The sequence below is a fragment of the Corvus moneduloides genome, chromosome 5 (assembly GCF_009650955.1).
Source record: "Corvus moneduloides isolate bCorMon1 chromosome 5, bCorMon1.pri, whole genome shotgun sequence".
Classification (NCBI taxonomy): Eukaryota; Metazoa; Chordata; class Aves; order Passeriformes; family Corvidae; genus Corvus; species Corvus moneduloides.
The window spans coordinates 46,577,753-46,603,123 of NC_045480.1; the positions used below are offsets into that span (position 1 = coordinate 46,577,753).

General features: G+C 51.1%; 3 protein-coding genes across 9 annotated transcripts; 2 read left to right on the forward strand and 1 right to left on the reverse strand.

The window, feature by feature from the left end:
• The first annotated feature begins 105 nt into the window (after positions 1-105).
• Positions 106-6,203, forward strand: ARL9 (ADP ribosylation factor like GTPase 9). 2 transcript variants are annotated; one of them, XM_032108442.1, is made up of 4 exons: positions 106-483; positions 871-1,039; positions 3,764-3,939; positions 4,753-5,010. In XM_032108442.1, the coding sequence occupies exons 1-4, from the start codon at positions 334-336 to the stop codon at positions 4,897-4,899; spliced, it is 642 nt and encodes a 213-aa protein (XP_031964333.1). In that variant the 5' UTR covers positions 106-333; the 3' UTR covers positions 4,900-5,010. The 2 variants fall into 2 exon arrangements, with proteins under 2 accessions (XP_031964333.1, XP_031964332.1); XM_032108441.1 differs by lacking the exon at positions 4,753-5,010 and adding an exon at positions 5,019-6,203 and having other exon boundaries at positions 126-483.
• A 197-nt stretch (positions 6,204-6,400) lies between these two features.
• Positions 6,401-17,245, forward strand: THEGL (theg spermatid protein like). 4 transcript variants are annotated; one of them, XM_032108444.1, is made up of 9 exons: positions 6,401-6,437; positions 7,148-7,196; positions 9,312-9,362; positions 10,372-10,494; positions 12,074-12,187; positions 12,484-12,604; positions 13,680-13,811; positions 14,331-14,503; positions 15,085-17,245. In XM_032108444.1, exons 1-9 carry the CDS (start codon positions 6,413-6,415, stop codon positions 15,197-15,199), a joined length of 903 nt encoding a protein of 300 aa, XP_031964335.1. In that variant the 5' UTR covers positions 6,401-6,412; the 3' UTR covers positions 15,200-17,245. The 4 variants fall into 4 exon arrangements, with proteins under 4 accessions (XP_031964335.1, XP_031964338.1, XP_031964334.1 ...); XM_032108447.1 differs by lacking the exon at positions 10,372-10,494; XM_032108443.1 differs by lacking the exons at positions 6,401-6,437; positions 7,148-7,196 and having other exon boundaries at positions 7,203-9,362.
• HOPX (HOP homeobox) lies at positions 17,003-24,529 on the reverse strand. Of its 3 annotated transcripts, none has more exons than XM_032108448.1 (3): positions 24,328-24,529; positions 19,738-19,913; positions 17,003-17,430 (listed from the first exon to the last, which is right to left on the reverse strand). In XM_032108448.1, exons 2-3 carry the CDS (start codon positions 19,879-19,881, stop codon positions 17,353-17,355), a joined length of 222 nt encoding a protein of 73 aa, XP_031964339.1. In that variant the 5' UTR covers positions 19,882-19,913; positions 24,328-24,529; the 3' UTR covers positions 17,003-17,352. The 3 variants fall into 3 exon arrangements, with proteins under 3 accessions (XP_031964339.1, XP_031964341.1, XP_031964340.1); XM_032108450.1 differs by lacking the exon at positions 24,328-24,529 and adding an exon at positions 20,180-20,278; XM_032108449.1 differs by lacking the exon at positions 24,328-24,529 and adding an exon at positions 20,078-20,176.
• Between the last annotated feature and the right edge of the window lie 842 nt (positions 24,530-25,371).

Consider the following 25,371-nt stretch of genomic DNA (forward strand, 5'->3'; position numbering starts at 1 on the left):
GGGCCGGGTACCTGGACAGTGTCCTGACTGCTGCGCCGGAGCTGGGCGCGCAGGCAGAGGCAAGCTGGGAACAAATCCCGCGGGGCTGGGAGCAGGGGCGGGCAGTAGCTGGTGTGCGGAAACCGTGGCCTGCCTCCCTGCACCAGCGAAAAGCCGCCCGTGGCACGGCTTGCTCTCTCTTTCACTGCCACTCGCGTGTTCCCAGCCTGGCCCTGGGAGCCCGGCCGGCGGCGGGAGCCGCGTTCGGGGCTGCGGGGGGCGCTCTCCGTGCGCGGTGCGGGTGCGCGGTGTCCGGTGCCCGCGGCCGGAGCGCTGCCCGCGGCCGGAGCGGCGATGGGCTCCCGCCTGCGGGCCGCCGCGCTCTGGGGGGCGGCGCTGGTCCTGGCGGGCGGCACGGTCGTGGCGCTCCGGGCCTGGGCCCGCCTGCGGAGCCGCGTCGCGCTGCCCGCCCGCTCTGCAGCCGCCGCTGCCGCCGCCGATCAGGTACCGGGCTTGGTCGGGGCGGCGGGCGAGGCCGCGGGGTCGGGGAACGCCCGCGGCGCCGCCCGGGACCTCTCGGGCCGCCGGCGCTCGCCGGCAGCCTCGGCGGTGCCCTGGGCCGCGGCGGGGCGGGTGGCCGGGCCGGGGCCGCTCTCCCCGCTTTCCTGCCCCGCAGTGCCCGGGGCCGGCTGATGTCCCGGGGATCCCCCATCGCTGCGGCCGTGCGCTTGTGCCGCGGGAGCCCAGCGGGCATCTTCGGCCTCTTCACCGCCAAGTGGCTTTTGCTGTGCCCTCCAGGCCCCTTGTTCAGCCTCCTTCTTTCCCCCAGCCCTGCTAAGCTTTGCTCTTGCCCCGGCTGCCCGGGTAAGTATGCTGCCCCTCGCTTTGCAGGGTAAAGGCCACGGTAAGCAGATCCTGGTGCTGGGCCTGGATGGGGCTGGGAAGACTAGCATTCTTCACTCCCTGGCAACTAACCACGTCAAGCGCAGCGTGGCTCCCACCGAGGGCTTCAATGCCATCTGCATCAACACCGAAGAGTCCCAGATGGAGTTTCTGGAGAGTGAGTGAACCTATTTTAGTATTGAACATAAAATAAGTTCCTGTCTTGTGCCCTAGGGATCAGGCACATATTTTAAAAGCTCGGTATCCCCACATGCCAGCTCAATAACATGAAGTTGGGATTATTTTCCCCCTGGGGATTCTGCTTTCCTACCCAGCCTCTTTGAAGGAGAAGACACAATGATGTTCGAGATCAGTTTTCATTCAGCCCTGACATCCTGGGAATTCTGCTCCCAGAGAGAGAAGAGTAATAAGCCTGATTGGGTGAAACCAGCAGACATTTCCCCGATAAGGCCTGTGTTGTGGTTCATAGCTTTTGTGCTGCTTCTCCTTGGTGCTCATGCCTGGTAAAGGGCAAGAGCTACAGAGGAATAAATAATAAGTGAAAGAAGAGAGGGGGAAGAGAAAACCCTTTCTATTTAAAAGCCTCATAAGTGGTGTTTTCTAGTCTTAAACAGCTTTTGAATGTCCATAGCATTTTGTTAAAACTTTTGTACTGTCCTTAGCTCTTATTTTTGGGTATCGTCCGTGCCTGCAGATGGCATCTCCTGTGATGCCTTTGGGCCATCACAGCTGTTTGAGGTGCAGCTAGCTGATGGGAAAGGTGGAGGCCCTGGGGTCAGGTCAGTCCCTGGTACAGAGAGGCTGACCTGCCTTCTGTGGAGGCAGAAGCTGCCCATTGCTTCCTGCTGTTTCTGCCCTCTGGTGTACCAGTGCTGACTGGCTCAGTTGGCAGCTAGCTAGTAGATGTCCCTGTACCTTTAGCAGGCCTAGAGGAGTTGTGCTGTTCCCAGGTAAGTTTTTGGGGTGTGAGGATGAGGTTGCTTAGGCAGAGTTTCATTCCCAGTCTTATTACCACAGGAGTCTCTGCAGTGGCTTGGGGAAATCATCTTTAGAGAGATGCTTGTAGTCTGTGCCCCTCGCCTGGTAGATAAGAGGGTATTTCCTACTGGGATGTGCTTTGCCTATCTGAGCCCAGAGAAACCCACAGTGTCTCTGCTCCTGCCTGGGGACATTCTGGGCCCAGCACCACACACACCACAGCAGAACCTGTTGTTTCTGAGTCGTCCTTCCCTCTCTGGTCCAGGTTGGTAGTGACTGAGATGTGATGGCTGCGATCTGACTCATGGGAAATGCAATGTCTCAGGCCAGTTTCAGCCAGGTAAATCCGTGCATGGCTCTAATCTGGTTACTTATCCAGTCTGTACCATCGCCTAGTCCAGGGGTTAGCAGCCTGTGCTGTGATCACATGGCACAAGGTGATCAGCGAACAGCAGGGGTTTTGTTGTGCTGGCTTAGACATGTGGAAAACTGTTCTTTTCTTTGTATCAGCATACAGATAACTGGGTGGTACCTCGCCCTCTGCAAAGAGTAGGAGCTCCTGGCTTCTGCTGAGTTCCTACAGGCTGGGAAAAAAGTGTTCTCTGTGAGGTTGCTGACCCCTGGGTTATGCTATGCATGAATACACTTAACAAAGGGAGCAGTACTGAGCCCCTGTGGTATCGCAGTACAGAATCGGGTTTCTGTCCCAAAAATTACATGTCAGTCACAGCCCTTTGTCTCCTTTCCACAGTGGCAGACTTGCAGTTCTGCCTCCAGGTACACTGGGCCACTTGAAGAGGCAGGCATGCTCTAGTGGGAAATGTTACTTCCCTTTCTGTGTTCTTGAAACTACTGAATCCTTTTGACTTAAGTGAAAGCAAAATTGCTTTGAAACAAAACAGTCAAAGAGGGCAATAAAAGATGGCTGTCTAGTAAGACAATTTTGAGAAGAGCTCCTCTGTAAGGCAGGGGAGTTATAGGGAACCCCAGATACATTGCTTTGAGAACATGCTACTTTTGAGAGACTCGCACATGCCTTTTGAGCACCTCAGTACTCTTTGAGCGAGTGTTCCTGCAATGTGCCTGGAGAAGACCTAGAGACCTGAAAACACATCTGAACTACTTAGTATACTGATAGTTATTCCTTCTGCTATTGAACTCAACAAACTACTGAATTCTTTGTCCCCAGATGGGAACAACAATCTCAAACAACTTGCTGTCTGTGGTTTCACCAGAGAATTGTTGTAAGACCTAGTTTTGAAGGTGGACAGCTTTCCTCTGTATCCAGCAGAGAAGAGCTCATGTAGAAATGTATGCTGTGAAAAGATGACTCCTAAGCATTGCCTGAAGAGTCTGCTGGGACTTGATTTTTCGCTCTTCCTTAAGCACCTCTGGTTATTGACAAAACTCTGTGAGTTTTGAGCTAGTTCTTAGTGTCATACAAATATGATGAGAACCCTCCACACCTCAGAGCTAAATTTCTCCCCTGGAAATTGTAGACCTGCTTTGTGTTACAATGAGATGGGCACGTGGAGATAGGTTATAAGGGGACATTTGGTGTTTATGGACACTGAACCATTTCTACTCTCTTTACTTGCTTGAGAGCAAGAACCAACAAGGCAGAAAGCAACCACAAAGATACTGAACCCAAAATCCTCTCAAAATAAGAGCTTAAAATGGACAGATTCTTTGTTTCCTCCCAGAGCATACAGATATGCCTTCATGGGCCTTGACTGGGGAAAATAAAGCTGTTTTCAGTCTCATATGCAGTAGCTCAAATACTCTGAGTCTCTGGTAACCCAAATACCTTGGGTTTTCAGTTCAGGGAAATGCTGTCTGCACCTCTGGGAGCAGTGCTGCTTGAACTACTTGGTGAATCCTGTGCTGCTGTCTTCTCTTCCAGTCGGGGGCAGTGAATCTCTGCGTTCATACTGGAAGATGTACTTGCCCAAAGTGCTGTTGCTGGTCTATGTCGTGGACTCGGCTGATCATGCCCGACTGCCTATGGCGAAACAGCTGCTTCATCAGCTAATCCAGAACAACTCCACCCTGCCTGTGGTGGTTCTGGCCAACAAGCAGGTAAGAGTTCCCTACTGCTAGCACAGCTAGGTTTGGCAGCAGCTTTGGAAACAGCAACAAAGCCTTTCAAAAGAGGCTTCATGCCTTTAAGGAAGGCACATGGCTGGGAGTCTTTCTGACACACCTGTTGACCACAAAACAAAATAATCTGAGGTTGTTTTGGATCTGCAAGATGCAGGTCCTGTGCCTGGTGAAGATGCAATCAGAGCTGTGGGTGAAAACTGCTGTACAGTTGCAAGGTTTGGGAGCTTCAAGGGAGACCACAGTTAGATATGAAGTTAGGTTTCTGTTCTGAGTATCTGCCTGGAAGTACCACTTTACCTAGCAGCGGCTAAAAAGTGAAGCACTGTTGTTTGCCTTCAGACTGTCCAGTTGGTTGTTCCAAAGGCTGCTGCTGAAACCTGAGAGAAAGAGCAGTTTTCCTCACAAGGCAGTGCTTCCTCCTAAGATCTTTGTGAAAGTCTCAATGATTGGTGCTGTATCTGAAATAGAATTGGGCCTCTGGTACAATCAGATGACAGAAGAGCCCAAGGGTTTTAATAACAGATTCTCTTTTATCAAGGTTGTGTGCTCAGTTTGCTCTAAGTTGTTACCTCCTAAATTTCTAGTAACTGAGGCCTGTTACTAGTAGTCATTTATGTAACTCTTGAACTCAAGTGCAGGCTTGGGCTTCATCAGACTCAAATGCATCAGAAACACTGGTGGCTAAGAAGGTAGGCAGGGCATGACTGTTGTATATTTGCCCTATTTTTATAACCCTTTGCTGAGCGCGTAGGGTCTTGGTCCAGCAGTGCTTTTGTCTGCCTTGTACAGGTGGTCTTCCATAGTTATCAGAAACACTGGAAGTGGTGTAGAAATAGGAACAGAACTGTACCCATATTTCTTTGGGAAGAAATCAGGTTAGATTTTTCCCCAATGCATTTTAGGACATGGGAAGTTGACCTCATAGAAGGTACGTAAGAATGGCACCCCAGAGCTTTTGAGACTCTTTCCCTCCCTGGACAAAAGCCGTGGCTCAAAGTAGGAATGGTGCCACCACCTCTTGCAACTAACAGGGTTGTTTTATTTTTGTGTAACAGGACCTCGAAGGTGCATATTGCATCACTGATATTCACGATGCTCTGGCTCTGTCTGATATTGGGGATGAGAGGAAGATGTTCTTGATTGGTACCCATGTGGCAGAAGATGGCTCTGAGATCTCCTCCAGCATGAAGGATGCCAAGGAGCTGATAGGGACGCTGGTTTTGGAAACACAGTGACAGCTCTTTTCTTACAACATGGAGTTTGCAGCTGAGGGAGACCAGGTGTTAGTATATGGTCAGTTTACTGTGTGGCAGCTGAAATGTACAGATATGCTTTCCTGGTGGGCGTGGAATTCCTCTGAAAGTGGTATCTAGTTGGTAAGAAAATCTAATTTATAGTAGTTTGAAAATACATTTGAGAAGTAGTCTATTTTTAGCATATTTGTAGGAGAAAAATAGTCTGTCTCTCAGGCAGCAGATTTAAGGGGAAATATAGCTCAGATGGGCAAGATAGCTTCATGTCAGGTGGGACTCAAGCACTGATTTCCGTGGAAGAAAGTTGCATCCAGTGAATTCAACATGGCTTGATGTCTCAGGTTAAAGAGAAATATGTTTACTTCACAGATTTTACAGAACCCTTTTAACAGTGGTGTTCTGCTAAAAATGAGACCTCACTTCTTGACAGTGTCAGAAATTTAAAGTGCTGCAACTAGTATTTTTGACAGTGACAGTTCTTGTTGCTGTGTTGGACCCAGTTGTTAAGGGAGTGGCAAACTAGTAATCTCTGGAAATTGGGTTGGTTACTGTTTCTTTAGTGGGTAAGGACAAGAAAATGAAAGCAGTAATATATTAAGTGTTTCTTTGCCTACAGGCAAAAAGCCAAAATGGTGTAATTTGAGGTAGCAACTGGATGCATTTAAGTTAAATTGGCAGCAAAGGCGGGAGACTCGTCCATCGGGTTGAGCAGCTTATTTAAGCTTAGTCCAAGATGTCCTCGAGCAATCAGTCTTCCTTGTGAAAACCCTGTTGTTTCTTGCCAGTGGTTTCTGTTAGCACAGCAGGTGAGGAAGGTGACAACCTGCTGAGGAGTGTCACTCTCCCAGTGTCCTCCTAATCATACTCGAAGGACATGACCCCGGAGCAGTCCTGTAAAGGACCTGTTTTGCACCCGCATCTATTGTACGAGGCTTTTATAGTTTTGTCCTTTGTAACAGATGCATAAAGCAGAAAATTCCACCCTAACCACTGGTCCGGGCTGCTCTCTTCCAGTTGGGGAACAAGATGTTGGGATGCGGGAGGCTCCCGAGGCCTCTCTGGGACAGCCACCATGACGGGGGCCGCGTCACCCGTGGGCTGCGGCCGGGGCCCGGCTCGGGCTGCCGCCGGCAGCGCCGTGTGTGTGCCGGGCCCGGCGGGGCGGGCGGAGCCGTTGGGCGGGGCCGGGCCGGGCCATGGCGGCGGCCGGGGACATCTACGGTGCGTGGGGCCGGGGCGGCCGGGGACATCTACGGTGCGTGGGGCCGGGGCGGCCGGGGCCCAGCGGCGCCGGGGCCCGCGGGGGGGAGTGGCTCCTCCGCCGAGCCCCGGCCCCGCACCCGGCCGCGGTGGGCTCTGGCAGGGAGGGCTCCCGGGCACGGTGGGCTGGCTGGCGCCGGCAGGCCTCGAGCACCGCGGCGGGGAGTGCGGGATGCCGGCCCCGTTTTCGTGGCCATCGCTGCCATGGCACCTGGCTGCACGTGTCGCTGGTTTTCCTGTCATCCCGTGTCTCCCACCCCCGTCTTAAAACACGGCAGGTTGTTTTGTGCTGGCGCCGAGTCCCAGTTTAACACGGTTGCTATTCCCCGAGGCTCTGAAAACCTCCCCTGGAAGCTACTGAAGGCGGTCGTAAGGGGTGGCTACACTGAGTCGGGTGGGAGCCCGCAGGCTGGTGACCACTGTGCCAGGAGGAGGATGTAGTGCTGGGGCTGCTCTATCCTGCAGCCTTGGGGGCTGCCAGCATCCCCCCGTGAGGAGCAACCACTGGAGAGGAAGGTAGCAGGGAAAAAGAATGCAGACGTCTTCTGAGCAACTATCCTAAGGAGATGCACAAACTTCATCTGCCATATGATTATTGCACACTAAAGAGCAGGCAGCCCAGGCTCTGGGTGCTACCAAGCTTTTAAATTCACCTGTTCTTGTTTTTGCAGTTTCATCTTATACATCTTCTTACACATGTGTACACCGCCCACGCAGCAGGTAAGAAGCCCTCTCAGCCTCCTGGCTGGGTGTTCAGGCCATGCTCCATGTCTCTTGAGAGGGCTCAGTCAGGGATTTACACCAAGCAGTGAGTCCGTATATTGGATGATACTGTGATAAATACTTGAGAGGAAATGATGCCCAGTTTTGCCCTTACCTCAGCTTCTAACAAACATCCTGCCTCTTCAAAACGGAAGCTGTGACTGCTTTACAAGGAACTGATCTCAAAAGGAGTTGATCCCCCTTAAGCAATGAGTCTGTGAATGCTCAGACAGTGGAGGGGAGGTGTTTCTATGTCTGGCTGAAGCAAGGCCTCATTTTCCTTGCTGGGAAGCATGAGCAGGTCCAAACAACAAAGGCTCCACCAGGGCTGTCTTGTCAGTGAGGTGGTTTAACTCCTTCAAGTTGCAGAGCTGCTGTGGGTGCATCCTGTGTGAGGATATCTGTCTATCTATCATCTATCTATCTATCTATCTATCTATCTTTTTGCTGTGATAAAACTAATTTTTTGTAATTGGCAAAAAAACGCAAAGATTGTCAAGTGAGTTGAGAGACGTGATCTGAGTGTACGTGGGACTCTTTCCTTGGCCGGATCATGGTGCAAGCTTTGCACAGCAGTGTGGGGCACTAGGGCCATGTGCACGTTGTGCTAGATTTGGCTGTGGCTGTGCGCTGGGCCTGTGCCAGCGGTTGAGGAAAAGCAATGGGCCTGCTTGCAGAGATAGAGCCAGCTCTGCAATACAGCTAGGCTGGGGGGGACCTCTGTGTGCTAATCCTTCACCCCCTTGCACCTTTGCAAGGAAAACCCTCTGGGGAGCCGCTTGGGAATAAAGAACTGAAACTGGGTTTTGGCTCCTGAAATGACATCTGCCTTCCTGACCATGTCCTGTCTTGAACTAGTGGCAGGGGGCCAAAGTCCTACAGGCAGTTGCCTCTCTGGGATCTCAGCAGGAGCCGTGTTTGCAGCACTGTGGCCCAAGTGAGGCAGGACAGGCATCTCACAGGGAACGTGCAGTGAAGGTGCTGTAACAGCAGCCTGCCATTTCAGGGATCTCTGTGGTGCTGGGTATTCTGACAAGCATTTGCCAGGGCTTGGCATCTTACTAGCAGTATTAGCCCCATCAGAGAAACCACAGGTGTGTCCCCAAAGCACAGATTGTTTTCTGTTGGCAAGTATCACTCTCTGCTGGTGTCCTTGCTCTTCTCTAGGGCTATGCTAGGCATCTTTGCCAGGTGATACAGAGCGGGAAGCAATGCCCCAGGCTTCCACCTTCTCTGCTTTTTCCATGGTGGGGCACTTCCATAGGTGCCTGCACAGTGTGGTTGTTCACCAGCTGGCTGTGGGTAGGCACCTGTTGCCACAGTGGGTGGGTATGGGCTTGGTCTGTGACATTGAGGAGTTGTGTAATACACTTGTGGCACTGGATCATCTTGTTCTTCTTTCTGTACCGAGGCTCTTAAATTTCAAGCACTTCCCAGTCACTAGGATTTCAGGCCTCAGCAGTGATAGCTGATCTTCCTGAAAGGTTTTGGTCTGTTGTATATTCAGGAAAAACATTTCCAGAGCTGCTCCTAGGGCACAGACTGTGTATGTTCCTGTGTCTCTGTAGCATCTAGGACCTCTGTGCTAAATGGAGTGAAATAAAATGTGCTCCTAAAGCCATGTGGGAACACAGTGCTGTCTCCATGGTGCCTTTTAGTAAACCACAAAGGTGGTGCTAACAGGTGTTTCTTCATCTGGGCTCCCATAGGCTGGGAGAGCATCCCTCTCGTACCTGCAGAGGTTTCATGGTATGTTATTGACCAGAAAAGTTCCTTCCCGCTCCCCTAGCCATTTCCCAGAGGGACCTTTCAGTGGAGGCAGAATTGCAAATTTGTGTCTCTGCAGTCCAAGAGAAAACACAAAAAATCATGGGCTGGTGAGTTTGCCAGATGAAATGGATGGAAAGTACTTGAAGAGAGAGGTCCTTAAACACACTCTGTCAAGGGAATGGAGGCAAAAGCACAGGGGCTTGAGAGTGTTTATATGGCTTTGAGTACAGCAGTAGCTTCTTCATGCTTTGTTGGTTTAAGTTATGATGATGGCATGTTTGTCCTTTTCTGCAATTTTGACAGGATACATGTACTTGCAGAACCCAAGCAACGATTTTGTGACAGCAGTCCCAGGTAAGTAGGTGCTCAAACAGTGCTTGCTCGAGGGCTGGAGACTGACAGGGCTCAACCAGAGCAGACCCTTGGCCATTGTCTTGCTACTGCTTTCCCCGCTGTCTCCAGAAAAGCAGACTGAGATGTTCCATGCTTTAAGGGCTCCCTCCAATTTTCTCTTTCAAGTTTTCAATCAAAAAACTGGGCTTGACTCAAGCCTTGCCTTTGTTGCCCCATCTGATCTGAGCTGCCCAACTGAGATTTTGTGGGGTAGGATGGTGTGTGTGGTGCAAGGTGACCAGACTCATGGGAGCCACAGGCTGCTCTGTCCTGGAGGATACAGTCCAGCTTTAGGAACAGAGCTGCTGTCTGCATGATGTGATCAAACTACAGCTTGACAAGCCAGGGCAACAGTATCTTGATAACATCTCTTCTCCGTTACCTGTGTGGGTCTCGAAAAAGGCTCCACAAACCCATTGCCCTGCTGTTCCCTGTCCTGACTACCCTGGTACCCTCTCCCACCATGGCCTCTCACTGAGGGATGAGCAACTCCAAATTTGCCCTGGGCACAGGAGAGTAACCACTAACCTGCTGTAAAACCTCACCCACTTTCCACGGCACACCCTGACTGTAACATTATTACTATTTTTACTGTCATACCTGTGGTATAGTTAGGTGGTAACAGTGAGGCAAAAGAAATGCAATGATGAAACTCCCCCAGGGGTTTCAGAGAAGTAATGAAATGACCCTTTCTGCACATCCACTGGTAACTAAAACCAGAGCTATCACTTCAAAACTCTTTTGTTTTTTAGTTGACAACAACCAGCAGGAGAGTGTTGGGAAATTCAGTGCCACAGAAGGTGAATGCGCAGGGGGTGGTAGTGGCATTTTGCAGGTGTGGGGAGCCATAGGGCGTGTGTATGTGTGTGTGTTCCATCCTAGGCAGGGAAGGATAGCCCCAGCAAACACATTTCATGTTTCATAACTTGTGCATGTTACTAAAATTTCACAATCTTGCTGTTCTTGCTAGGCTTGTGTGGGGAACCCAACAGATGATATGGACCCCCTCATGGGGTGCTATGACAGCTCGACCATCTGCAAGAATATTGTCACTGTCCAAGCCCAAGAAAGATTATAGCGAGTACCAGTGCAGGTCAGTGACGTGGTAGCACATCCTGGGGAAGGAGGCAGCTCAGAGCATGTTCTCTAGGGGGGCATACTGGCTCCCAGGGAAAGGGGAGATGCGATGTCCTCTCCTGAAAAGGCTGCCCCACAGGTAGCTCCATGGCACTGAAACTCACCAGGCTGTTTTGTGCTTGGAACAGGGGCTGGCTGAAGCAGGGAAGAAAGTGCTATGGGAGCATAGTCACCCTGAGTACTTGACTTCCAAAATGGGGAGGAACTGGCGAGTGCTAGATTTTGGTGCCTTTTTATTTCCTCATACCCACTTCCCAGCTGTGAGAAGGACTTCTGCAACACATAGTTGCTGGTCTGATTAGAGCTCTGGGTTCCCATCAGCTGCCATAGGAGCTTGTCTTGATCTCAGTCTCCAAGCACAAGGGAGCATGTTCCTCTGCTGTAACAAAAATACCCATCCAACAGCTCTGCTTTGGTTTGAAGTAGACATCATGTGCATGCATGCATTCCTTGATGGAATGTGTGTGTTGCACCTGCGAGTAGAGAGGAACTGTCCCTAGAATGTTCCCTGTCCTATTGGGGCTGATGCAGCCCAGACAGGCATCTGGACACAGTTAATGATCCCCTGCATCCTCTTGGAGTCTGACCTAAATCTTTAAGATAAGGTTAAGAACAGAGAAGTCTTGCAGTGTTCTGCTGCTGGAAGGAATCCAGGTCTCTTGCCTTGAGTTAAACCTCTGCTGTCACTGCATGGTGAAAAACTAGACCATGCTTTGTAATTGGAATGAAAAATTATGTAAAAAGTATAAATCACAGTGGTGCTAGATGATGCTGCATTACTTGAAGCAAGTCATCTGTAGCTCTGTTGGAGGAGATGAAGCTCTTGTGGAGTCAGGATGGTGGTTGCTCATCTGTAAGAAGTCCTAGCAATGAGGATGGAGATGGAACTGTGTTGCACTCCTGGCTCTCCTCTGCCTGGAAGGATGTCAAGACATGCATGTCTGTAGTTTTATCCCCTCTGCCAATGTCATCAGTGATGGGCTCTCATCCCTCTGAGAGCTTCTTCCTCTTGCTAAAGGTGTCTATATGACAGCCCTTCCTGCCTTTCTGCTTACCTCTGCTTGCTTCTTCCTTGGTGATGACAGGCATAGTCCAGCAGTTAAGCTTGATTGAAAGCTGGATGAACAAGGCACTAGGGGAGATACCATGATGAAAGGAGCTACAAGGGCACAAGGTGCTGTCAAGCCATTGTAACAAAGAGGTTTCTGAATTGGCAGAGCTGACCAACATAAATGCTGCTGGCTGTTGTGGGGCAGCTTCTTTAAATGGTCCAGGAAAAGCCTAGACTTTGAATGCACTGAGGGCGCTTAAAAGAGGACTCTTCAGATGCAAACAGCATTTAAAGTGAGGAAATCTCAGGTATAAATGCCTATTTGTTCATGGCTTTTCCATGTGCACCAGGGCCAGCTTTTGTACATGCAGCAGGCATAGATGTTAACCAGACTTAGGTTACCATCTGCTAGGATCATGTTCTCTGTCAGTTGCCTTTTGCTGACTCTTTCGTTCTGTTCCTCAAAATCCTTCCTTCTGTACAGATGCAGACCAGTGATCGGTGGGCGTCCCCCGCTAGCGAAGTTTGGCTACCCTTCTGAACGGCTGCTGAGGTTGGCTGAACCTAAAAAATACCTCGCTGCTTACCTGGAACAAAGGTGAGAGGCTAGAAAGCCTATAGGGTGGTATAGGTAGGGCCTCGGGCCTTGTAGCATCAGTGCATCTTCAAAGTAATAAATGCAGGAACAGAGGATGGGTAAACAGAGGGCAAAATGCAGAGCAGAGTCTCTGCTGGGATTAGAACTTCTGGATTCTCTCGTGGGATGAGTTCTGCACTGAAATGGCCACAAGACAAAGCTGCCTTCTACTGCAGCAAATGTGAGGCTTAGACACACCAGCTGCAGGCGGAGTGGGGAATATCTGTGAGTGGCATGCCGTGACTCTCTGCTTCCAGAGCCCGTGAGTCCCCCGAGTGGCCCGTGTCCCCGGCTGCACGGAACTATAATGCCTCCCAGCGGATCCTGGAGCTTGCCCGGCCAAAGCTGCTGCACCCAGACTTCCTGCCGGCCAGAGAGGTGAGGAGGAGGTTGAGTGAGATTTGGAGGGTGCAGGGATGCAGCAAACTGTCCTGAGATTTTAGATGCAGTATGCCACCCCTGGATGTGCCACCTCTGGATGTGCCCAGTGTGTGCTCTGGAGGGGAGAAGCTGTCTGGTTCTGCTGGGGTTTATGACACTGAGAGAAAGTGCGTTTTCAGAGAAGAATGTTGTCTTTGCAAATCTCCTGCTGGGAGACAAAAAACAGGCAGGTTGGAGCAGCCTAGTATAGCAGGAGAGCCAAGGGAGGCATCTGGGCTGCATCCTCTGATAAAGCAGCCTGGGAAAGTGGAGAGACCTGTTGGAAATGGTGTGTTTAGCTCTTAGGGAGTAGTCATGTTTGTAGCTGGGCAGCTGTGCTCCTGTCTGAGTACACAGGGGGCATGAGATTGCAATCCCTGTGTATATTTTAACTACAATTTACTAGAAGCCTAATTTAGAGACATATTTCTGAGCTTGTTCCTTTTAGGTGGGTCATTGCTTTGGCAGGGGTGAAAGGGATTGGAGCAATCTCAGATTACACTCATTTCCATGGCAAAGGCTAGGTTTTCTGCATGCAACCTCTGGGGCTGGGAAATGGGAGGCTGGGCTGGAGCAGGACTGGGCAACAGTAACCCTGTGAAAAATAGGGGAAGAAGTCCCCTGCTGGAGAAGTAATCATTTTTTTCTGTAGGAATGCAGTTAACTGTACCAGCAAATTTACCCTGAAATCTGAGTGTCTCTCCTTAGCAGGGAAGTCACTTGATTCAGACTGGAAGATGAATATTAAAAACATGGAAGAAATTCCTCTGCACTTTTACCTGGCTACACAGGGTCTCATTACAGGCACTCCCCTCCTGGCTCTGAGTGGGCAACAGCTGGGGAATCCCTGTAGCACCAAAATTATCGAATAGTTCAGGTGAAAGAAAAATAATAGCTTCTGAAAAAGTAAGTGACCATGTCTGCAGAGGAAGGGTGCTGGGCTGCTCATCCTTGTGGAGAGGGAGCATGTCCCTATGGGCTGCTGTACAAGCTCTGTGTCTGCACATCCCTTCCCCATTCTGGACCCATGCAGGTGCCAACAGAGGTTTCCAAGTTTGCGACCTCGGCCAGTGCATCGGCGCGGATCCAGCAACTGGCAGAGCCCTTGATCAGGGAGATGACGTGCTGCTCTAGGCACACCCATCCTGGTCCTGCCATCTCTGCGGTAAGGCAGCATCACCCAGGACCCTACATGGATGGGACTCTTGGCAGAGGAGAGGGCACGGGAGCTCAGTCACTCATGGCTCTCTTCATCCAGCCCTCATGCTTCTCTCCATGAGGCTGGCACAGCTGCTTCCTGAGCTGGAAAGCAGGGCTTGTGCTCCATTCAGTGCATGAACTGACTCCCAGCACAAATCCCCAGAGAATGGTGGAGATGTGCCTAGCCTGCATTTGTGGGGATGGAGAGAGGTGGACAAGTGCCTAACTGGGATCTCTGGTGCTGGGCGTGGGTTGGGCAAAGGGCTGTGGGTAATAGGAGGCTGGAGGGCAGGTTGTGGGACTGGCCAGGCAGTGATTTCTCCTTCTACGGTTTGTCTGGTGCCAAACACAGCTGAGGACAGGATCGTGTCCCATCTGCATGTGGTCAGTGGCTGTGAACCTGGTTACACTGAGTTAGTTGCAGGCTGAGCACCCCTAAATGCCAGAAGCACCTCTAAGGACCTTCTTCCCCATTCTTTCACAGGTTTCCAGGTCTCAGAAGGTAATTGCGAGCCCTCGGACCATTGAGCTGTCGAGGCCAAAACAACTCCACGCAGACTATGCACACCCGCGGGATCCCGAGTGGCCTGTGACAGAGGCTGCCAAGCGCGCAGTGGCTACACCAAGGGTTCTGGAGCTGGCCCAGCCTAGCGCAAGGTAGGTACTGCTTCCCTGTCACGGGGAAATGATCAGCTGCCAGCCCATTTTGTGTGGCTCGTGGCACCTAGTTCATTTGTGTTTGGCCAGAGAGATTAGGCCAAGATTAGGAAGCGCTCTGCCAACATGCATGGATTTTACATGTCTGGATGTGTTAATGCTACATGGATTGCAGTTTAAAAAGCCCTTTTGAGGTGGAAGGAGAGTCAAAAGAGAAGAAGCAGGAACTTTCTAATTCCAGCAGGAATTACTGTTTGGGACTTCTTATTAATTGCAGTTATAAAAATCAACCAGCTGACAAAGGGCAGAGTGTACGACATTCATGTTGCCCAGCACGTTGCAGCTGACCTCAGCCCAGTCTGCAGGATGTGCTGGGGAGGATTCACAGAGGGTGAGGGAATGCCTGGCTGTAGCAGCTGTGAGAGATGTCCCTCTCCTGACAACAACAGTGGAGGTGTGATGCCTTTTGTCCTCCCTTGACAGGGAAGGGCAGGCATAGGTGAAGGTGTGGGAGCTGGCAGGCAGCTGACAGCTGGCCTTGCTCCAGTCAGGATTGACCATCCCTACCCTCTCTCCTCCAGACCTCGTGTGGGCTTGACTGCATACAACCCAGATGCATTCAGAGTGAAGGAGGCTGCTTTGAAGGCAGCTTGTTCTCAGCGGCTCCAAGAACTAGCTCAACCAATTCTGCGCTAAGCTCCCTCAGAAATGCTCCTGCCAGCTGCCCACATCACCCCTTGAACATCACTCTCTCTGTGCAATGGCTGGAAAATCTACTTGAACAGAGCACAGAGGCAGCACTCAGCAGTAACACTTTCTGGGAATTCAAATAAAATCATCATTCCTTAAGATTAGTCTTCAGGGAAAATTAACAGAATTTGACCAAATGTGGGAAGATTCTCTCCCTAGGATGGGTTATGTCTGAAGTTTCTCTCTTGATTGTTTTGCTGTAATAGTTTAAGATGTAACAAAACAACTGCTGGGGGAAGGAACTGTCCTTTCATGCAGGGAAGTGTGGCAAACCAAACCCAAGAGCATGCAGTAAGCTGATGCAACACAACTCCTGAATTTGGGTTCAAAAATTTTTGCTGAAGTTTAAACATCTCCTGACACCCAGAAGTTTTGTGCTTGTGACAGAAGTAGATATACAAAAGGCTACAATGTATGTTGAATTGGCTTGGATTTGGGGCCTGTTTTCTCAAATGCCTGGAGAACAGGCAGACCCAGTTACATAGCTGGGTTAAATCTGTGTGGTTCAGATACTCAGTTGTGTGACCCCAGACAAAATAAGAGAGCTCTGCATTGGGATTTTTGGAGCCTAACTCAAAAAAGCAGATTTCCCCTCAGAGTAAGAGAGAAGGCACACTGCAAGGGCTAAGCAGAAAACAGGTATTGATGCCAGAGTCTGCAGAACAAATTCTGAGCTCCAGCTGGGTCTGTGGGTGAGTCACTTTGGCAGCTGGATTGCAGGGGAACAACACAGCCTGTGTGGGGCATGGCATAAGGGAGAATGCTTTTATCTGTTTCCTACAAGGTCGGTGTGTTTTGCACTGGCTGCCCAACCACTGGCGACAGGCTGGAGATACTGAGGCAAGAGAGATGCTCACCAGGAAGAGAAAAAAGCCACAAATGAAAGCATATGGCAGTTTCAGAGCCAATGTATTTTAATCTTCCCTGTGTTAAGATGGTTCTCCTTCCAAAGGAGTAGAGGGCAGGTGACCACAAACCAGAAGGGGATTAATCAGAGGATCCATTAATTGATTCAATAATCCACTAAGCAGAGGACTTTTGAAGGCTTTTGAACAAGGTAAGGTCACTGGGCAATGGTGCTGGTTATTTTTAGAGCAGACATTGCCCTATGCCAGGATGGATGAGAGTTTGGACTTTGTGCAAGAGGCCCAGTGCAACTGCATTCCTCAGGCTTGAGAATGGCCAGGAGGAGACTGGGGTCTTCCCCTAAAGCCCCTACCCTGTGGGGGAACCCCAGCACCACCAGCCTCTGCCACCCTGGCAGTTAGGGTATGTGTGGGGCTGTGTGGGCTGCCATGCATGGACCCACAGGTGCCTTAGGAGATGAGGCTGCTCATGGCTGTCCCTGTGGCAAGAGGGGAAACCCACAGTGCCCACTGAGGCTGCCTGGGAGAAATGCTGCCCTTCCAGAGGAAGGAGTCCGCCTCCTGTCATGGGGGCAGGGAGCACGAGCAGGGACAACACAGCTCCTCTCATCAAAAAACTTATTATTGCACTGGGAAAAATCCCAAAACAAGCCACGAGTTCTTTCTCTTTAGTGACCTTTAACAGAAAGGTAAAAAAAGGCATTCAAGGGGTGCTTCGCTTGGTCTGATTATGGTCTAGGCACTTGGTTTGCCAGTATCCAGAGCTGATTCAGGCATGTTGAGCCAAACCAGGTCACCTGAACAACATACCTGGTTTTCCAGATGTCCTACTCTTTGGATGATCTGTACCTTAAAGCTAGCACACATACTTTGCTTCTGAGGATTGTAAGGAAAAGGCATCTTTATTTCTTCCTTCTATATTTGAACATACATCATGGCAAATTTCCTGCAAGCCTGGGACAAGGGCATGAAATTGCATTTTCCTGTGCAGCTGCTGTTAATGGTTTGGAATCACTAGACAGGTTATCAGCCATCAAAAGTTGTATACACACATGTATATACATATATATAAAATGGGATTTTTTCTGGTTATGTACATGTTAAATAAAACTTATGTTAAATAGCAGAGTATTTGTATCGCAAAACCTATTGCAACAGAAGAACCCCAAGGAAACCCACTCTGAAGAGCTTCACCATCATTTATAAGAGGCAAGGGGATTGGAGCAGCATCCTCTAGTCCCTGACAGACCCGCTTTCTGAGGGCAGCCCTTCAGACTTCCTCCACTCTGCCAGGCGCTGCTTGAACCATTTCTGGAGAGAAAGAACAAAACAGAGTTTGAGTGCACTGGGCTGAGTGAAGCCTCCGAATAACTTTGCTCAAGGTGCAGATGTGGTCAGCACGTGGGACCACGTGAGGGGAACTCCTGGTGCTGCTGCCTTGTAGCAAGGTGCTGTTCCCGGGCAGTACAGGCAGCAGGACAGTTGCTCCTGACCGAACGGTCTTTTAACCTACATCTGCACCTCTTTCCAATTCATTTCTCTTGCTCACTTCAGACCTTGACAAGCATGGGTAAGTCCTTATTGCTGTGCGTCCAGGTTTTTTCTTGCAAACAGAGTAACAGACTGGCTAAGGAGCTGGATGGTGTCTGTTTAAATGACTGGAGCAGTGAAACAATCACTTGCAGGTCCAAAACTGACAGGAATCAAAAGCTCACCTGTTTCAGAAAGCATGAGAGGTGGCACTCAACAAATTTAAGAACAAATATATTTTTTAAATTGTTTAAAAATTGTCTTGGTCTTCAGGCAATATGCATGTCTATGTTAGGAGTAACTTAGCACTATGTCTGTAGTAACTTAGCATCTGCAAGCCCATTCCAAGAGCTGCTGATTCCACTTCAACACAGACAAAATTAAAAATAGATAAAATGTATCTGGTTAAAGCTACACTACCTAAGAAGAAAAGTAAGAGAAGAGATATAAGTCATGTGCCGGAAACACAGCTTAGCCTTTTGTTTGGCAATGTGCCTGTGATTCCTTTTGTTGCAGCTCATTTTGTTGCTATATTTGTTCATGGCTATTTTTGAAGCTATTATGGTCCGTAATGATACAACCTCGGTGCTCTCTACAAGTGTCTCTCGCACTCACACTGCCTTTGACCACATCCAGTCAGAAGACTGACAGCCTAGCCTCCTCCCAAAAATTTCACTTTCTGTCCTAAACCACCATCTCCTCTTTGCATCTCATTGTTACTTAATTTTTTATTAAAATGGCTACTATTTCTAGACGATAAAGCTCTCCAGATGTCAGGAGCAATGACTCCCTGTGTTCTATGCAATGCAGGCACTTTGCAGCTCACCACCCCAGTCTTGATCCTGTCCCTAACATGACCTTCATCTTCAGATCTCTCGGAGCACTCTAGACTAGTGGAAAAAGATGGCTATCAGGGAAGATTTTAAGACATCTAAAGAGGTGCCTTGGGTGTATATGGCCTGTGTTTACAACTTGCTGTAGGAAAAAAAAAAGGAACAGTGCCATTTCTATGGAGAAGAAGGTATTTTAGGGGTACTGCCTCCTTGCTGCCTCAAACAAGCAGTGATTGATACCTGCCTGTCACTAAAGCACAATCCACGCCAGCCGAGGACTATCAGTGCAATGGATGCTGTCCCAGCATCTTTCCCTGGGACAGGCTAAATGCTGACATTGCCTGCTCGGCTTTTATATCCCTTTGGCTTTGCTGAGGGAGAGACAGGCTTGGCAGCTCTCTGCAAACTGCTGTTAACTTTTCCAGTGGGTTGGATTTCTTTTCTATACCCATAAATGCTATGGGTCTAGTAGACACCTGCGTCACAGTGAGCTGCACTGCCACCTGAAGGAACTGGGAAGAAGCCGTTTGCTTCTGAAGCCCATGGTAGCCTGCAGGTAGCCAGGTGGAGCACAGGGCTTGGTGGAATTCCCAGACAGGGGCAGCCTGTCCCTGTGGAGGGGTATTTGGAGGCTTCTATGTCTCCTGGAGAGGCTGACAGACTTGCCTGACACCTGGGCTTAGGGACGCTGAGGCGGAGGGTGCAGAGCCTGAGCATGTCCCACATCACATCCTGCAGGAGTTGCATCTATCCTCAGTCTGTTTGAAAATGACAGTAGTTTCTTCAGACCTTAAAGCCAGCAGTAGTTTGTGCATCCAGGATTATCAGAAATGGTTTGGAAGAGCAGCATGCACGGGCTGTACATTCAGGAGCAGAAACACGTGGGTTGCAGGAAGGATGTGGGGTACAGGGAGGTGCTGTGTTGCATTAGAGCTCTGTGGGTGCAGTGTGGAGTTAGGGGTGTGCTGGGGTTTGCAGAGGTGCAGAAGAGACTTGTAGGCGCAGTGAGGAGTACGCAGGATGCACAGTGATCCAGGGAGTGCAGGCAGGGAGCACATGGGGCACAGAGGAGTGCAGGCAGTGTCGGGGCATCATGAGAGGGGCAGGGACTGCTGTAGGAAGCCTGTGCAGGGGACAGACGGGTGCAGGTGTATGATAGAGAGACCAGGACAGGAGAGGCAGGAGATGTGGGGCACAGAGGCATGCAGGGGGAGTGGGGCTGGTGCCAGGGGAGGGATGAGAGACATACACTCACCAGAGTCTGCTCCTCAGAGAGCCCGGTCTCCGCCGCGATGAGGCACAGCGTGGTGGGGTCAGGATGCTTGTTCACCTTGCAGAAGTGGTACTCCAGGATCTCCAGCTGCTCCTCAGTGGGAATCACTGGCTTTTCCATGGCCATCTCCTCCTGGGGCAGGGCTATGGGGCCAGGCACTGCAGAGAGGGGCCGGTGTCATTGCTCAAGCTGGGAGTGGCCACCAGTGGGGCCACAGTTGCTGAGCCCCAGATTTGCAATCCGTGTCCCCACCAGCCTCCCTCCCCCCCCCTGCCGTGGCCTCTGGCTGCAGCAGGGCTCAACTCCCTTCCCAAAGACATGCCAGGGAACTCAGCTGGGAGCGCCAGCCCCCCAGCAACTCCTGTCTCAGTTTCCTCAGTGCAGAGACCGCACGCCAGCAGTGCCCAGCACTGAGCTGCCTTACCATCCTCAGCTGGCAGGAAGCTGCAGGCTGCTCAGCGCTCCCCTGTTGCTGTATTTATAGCCAGTGTGACTCCCATGGGAACGATTCCTGTTTACAGCCGTATTTAGGCCTGGGCGTCACTTAGGAGTGATGTCACAGAAATGGGCATGTTCAGGGGGTTAATTTAAAGATATTAGTTTAAAAAATTATTTGTCCTCTCGGTGAAGGGACAATATCTGGCATCTAGCCTAGTGAGTTGTTGGTTTTTTTGTCCCTATTTCCCAGTGATCAGGCAAGTTTGTGCAAAGGAATCACAAAACAGAGGATACAAGATCTTCTGGGAGCATGGTCTTTGACCCAGCAACCACTCTATTTCCCCTCCTGGTCAGTGTCCTGGTCCTTCTCTTAGCAGTGTGGCTGGCCATGAGACGGTAAGCTGCATTGTTTTAAGTAATATTTAATGTTACCACACATGGGCATAAACAGTTAGTCCTGTTGTTCCTGAGCATCACTGGTTGGTTGGGTTTTGGTGTATAAGTGAGGGGTCAGTCCTCGACGACTGTACCCAGTGTATGTTAGTTGCTCAGGCACTTGCTGCCTCTGCCTGTGGTCAGTGCTAGGTGCTCCCAGCAATGGCAGCAGCAAGAAGCCCATGTTTTGCTCCAGAGTAATATTTGTCCCACTTGTGCTTTGCACAATCTCTGGAAGATTTGGCCCAAAAGCACAAGCAAAACAGGTGCATCTTGGGTATGTCCCACACCCCTCCTCTGCTGGGCTCCAAGTTTGTTTCCACGTGGCAGAGGGTCAAGCTTGCCAGTTCAGTCAACTAAAACACGAGGCACTGTCCCCACACAGCATGCACACGTCCCTTGATGCTGAATCACTGTGGTGTTTCCGAAACCAGGCTGTGGGGTATTGGCAGGGGAGGAGCTGGTTGCAAAAATGTGGCCTTTCTTGATCTGCTGTCCTGCTGTCCCAGTTGCCCGGCCCGTCTCTGTCAGGTTGGCTGGTTGGTGTTGCTGGCTCTCCAGTGCTGCCAGGAGCCCTTTGCCCACCTCGGGACTTCTGTGGGCCATCTGCTGCAGACCTGACCTGCCTCCACATTGCAGTCCAGCTTCTCCTTCCCTTTGGCTCTGGGATATAACCCCAGAACATCCATCATGCTGCACTCCTACTGCATAGGTTTAAACCCAACTGCTTTCTTGGTTGACTGATAACCCACCTTAAGGCACGCTGGGGTATTGAGTGCCCCAGGGCTTTTACTTGCTGACAGAATTGCTAGGATGGAGGTAAGCTTCAAAACTGTCTTGCAGCTTGCAAAGAGCCAGGCTTAGCGAGAGGCTGGAGAGATCCTCCTCTTTGAACTTTACCTCATAAAGCAAAGATCCCCCTGAGTCTCCTCTGCAGAAAGTGCTTTGACTAATGAAAGAGTCCTCTGGCATTTGAGTAGGGGCTTATAAATAGACCAGGGCTGGTTGTGAAACAGCCCACTCTGCTTGAGTCACTTGGTAAATACTCATTGTAACTCAGTGGTTGTGTAACTCTGGAGCACCTCTGAGCGTGATGAAGTGCTGGTAGACACTATCATCCACCAACCCGGGATGGACTGGGGAAAGACCATCTTTAACCCCAGGTACTGCAAGACTACAGACAAGCTGGCCTTGTCTGCAGAGCGTTGCAGCTGCCTGGTTTTCCTGGGGTCAGCTCAGTTCAGAAGCATCCATATAGGAACGGGGCAGACATAATTCAGTTCCTCGTGCACGTGAGGTAGTAGAAGTCTGCTGAATGCTGCTCACCTACCTTAGGTGTTTGGAGACCTCTGGAAAAGATGCAGGGGTACAAGGAGGACCCCTGCAACTGAGGTGCTGCTCTCCAGCACTGTGGCTGCCAGGCTCTCCACAAGGTCACAATGCAAATGAGGCCAAGCTCAGGCCACAAGTCATGCCTGTCCTCCTCTATCAGCACACCACTGAGCCACCTGCCCTTCTCATAGAAAGCCCAGCCAAAAAAGGGCTCCTCATCACCTCCAGATCATGCATCTAGCCCAGGCCACCAGCAGGAACATGACTTGGCAGTTCATAAATCATTGTTTGCAGCCTGCCGCATTAATGTACCTTGATGTGTGTGCATGGATTTGCATAGGGAACACAGGCTTCAGCTTTCATGTTTCACCTGCACAGCTATTTCTGCTTCTGATTATCTCTAGGTTCCTGAGGCATTTCCCCGCAGGACACAGTATCTTCTACCTGCTGGCAGCTCAGGGTGCCCCAACATGTGGGATGTGATGCCCGATGGCTTTTCTTTGTGTCCCCTCTACCCCTGCTCTGGAAGGAGAACAGTTTTTACCTCTCAAGGTTGCGAGATGGGTTTCAGGAAAAGGCAAAAACCCTGGGGCGCCTGGAGGGCTTTGCAGGTCTCCCCACATCACTCCACTAGGTCCTAGAGGCTTTCAGGAGCCATGTGGCCCCTGTGCAGCATATGGCCTCTAGCACTTGGCACATCCTAGGTGCTAAAAATTGGGGGAATATGACATGACTTGAGGGCACCAGGAATGCCTAAATGCCCTGACTGGCCCTACGGAGACCACTAGTCACCCACCCACTACTTAAATGGAGCCTCATTTCAGCCTAGGCCTGCAGCCTGGCCTTCAGACTGTCCAGGATCTCTCCCCTGTACAGGAAAGGTGACTGTCTCACATTTCTTTAAGCCTGGTAGAAACATGGAGACTCACAGCTGTTTGGCTTAGCTGCTGAAAATCACCACTTCTCACTGCTTTTTTCCTCTTAAATTTTTGACAGTGTTGAAAAAAAATTGCTTTTGCCGTGCAAGGAATGCTAGCCATTCAGAAAGGCTGTGGGGCTGCAGTTGTCATTCAGCTGGGGTTTACTCAGCTAGGCAGAAATGACAATGCCAGATGCGCTGTCACAGTGAAACTACCACACCTGCTCTGTCCTATGTGTCAAGCTAAAGACCCCCGGGGAACTCACGCTTGGCTCTGACTATTTTGGTTTTAGGTGGAGCAGTGTGAGAGCAGAAGCTTGCAAGTGGTTCAGCGGTTGCCTGGGCTGTGGGCAGCTCCAACCAGCATTGCTGTCAACGTGACAGCACCTGGTGCTCTTAGTGTGCCTGATAGGGCATTAAAATGCACCTCAGGGCCATTTTGGAGGGAGCAGACAAAAGGTAATGGCTGATGGACACAAGTTGCAGCAAGAGAAAGTCTTATTATAAATATATAGTACTGTGCCCATGTCCTGTGGCTGCACTCAGTTCCCCAGAGACATCCTGGAGGTTACTAGCAGGACACCTAGCTCCGGCCTGAAATGGGAGTCTGTCTCCCAGCATGCTTGCCCAGCACTGCTAGTGCAGTCAGCATTTACTATCCTGGCAGAAGTCTGCCACTTTTCCAGAAAAGACATGATCTCTGTTTGCTCAGCTCTGCTTTTCTGAACAGTAGTCACAATAGCTGGCTGGCTGCGCAGCTTTCTAACGATTTACTGCACCCGAAGCCCCTAGAAATCTCTCTGAGCGGTAGCTCCTGCCAAGCTGATGGGGCCCCATAGCCTCTGCTGGGCTTCTTGACCCCTTTCCCAGTGTTCCCACTGTCAGGGCTGGGATGTGACTGGAGGCATCTGCATCTGGTTTTAGCTTGCAGCTATTTCCTGCCACTGCAGGGATCAAAATAGCAGTTCTCAATGCAAACGAGCCCTCTTACCCTCCCTTGCTCTGCTGCAGAGCCATGTCCTGTCCTGAGCTTTGCTCGGCCGCCTGCTGTGTAGTGCTGTGGATAACATCAGCCAGCATGGTGCACAGGATAAGGTGGGACAGAGGCTTTAAAAATAAACCGGGCCCTGCCATAAATAAGGAAAAAACACCTGTCACGCATCCTGTAAACTACCCGTCCAGTCTTTTAGAAGATAATATCGGATGGGAACAAAGAAAACAGGAGTGCAGCAGCTGCTGTAGCAGAGGCAGGACCCCGTGGTGGCCCCTGCCTGGGGTCTCTCCTGCCTGCGTGCCCTTCTGTCTGCCCCGGGCATGAGCCTTCCTGCCCTGCTGGGTGCAGCTCCGACCTCCTCAGCATCAGCATTAACAGGGCAGCTCCTCCCTCCATCCCCTCATGCCCAACTGCAAACCCACCCCAGCACCCCCAGCTCAAAGCTTGTCCTTACCTGGAGGTGGCAGGGCCCAGAAGTGTGTAAAACAAGAACCCCGCAGGTCCTTGGGTGACTGCTTAAGTATCTGCGTGTGTGTGTGACAGGCGGGGACCTGAAAAACCCGCCGCAAATCACAGGAGCTGCCGGGATCCACAGCCACTCTCGGGGCTGGTAATTCAGGTTTGGCACCCGCTCCCCTTGGCAGGGCTCCGCGCGTGGCTGTGCGCGGCGGGCTCCCGGTGGCCCGGCAGCCGTCGGGGCGCGCCCCGCCGCGCTCGGGGCCCGGGGCCGCTTCCTGCGGGGCTACGGAAGGGTGCAGCGGGGTGCGGCGGAAAGCGCGCTTCTGCCAGCGGAGCTCCAGCCGAGCCCGCCTGTCCCTCCCGGCCGCGCTGCATCCCGCGCCCCCGCCGTAAGGAGCCCCGCTGCCGCCTTCGCTGATGGAGCCCGGCAGCGCTCGCTGCTGCGCACGGCTGGCTTCTCATCGCGCTGTAGTATCCTGCAAATGATGTGTCCAGCTTTAACATTCCTGAGCCTGCTGTCACTTTAGTCAGCCATGTGGTCCCGCCAGGCCGCGTGTAAGGGCAGGACTAGGTCCTGGATCTGTCCTGCTGCTGCAGTCTAAGTGCCCTCAGAGGCACAGCCTGGCTGGGGATGGGGAGGCAAGAAGGGCATCCTTTCTGCCAAAGACCTCTCCTCAATTAAAGTGCCCAGGAGCCTGCAGTTCCCAGTGGGGTGCTCTGGAAGCATTAGGTAGCAGCTTAAAAAGAGGCATCTTGTGGGGTGGGGTGCAGTGGGAGGGGCTGATTTTTCTCTCAGTTCATAGACAGCTGGAAGGGGATGCTGGAAAATCAGAGAGGCTGAAGAAAGGGCTCATGAAAAATTGACTATGGCTTGCAGTGGCTGAGATTATCTGCCAGAGCAAAACTCAAATTGGCACAGAATGCAAAAAGCTGTGGAGCTGACTGGAGCCAGAGGCAGGGAGCCCTGACCCTGGAGAGAAGTGGCTGCACAAACCCAGGCAGGGAACCTGCCATATGTTTAGCAGTGAGCCAAAACTGC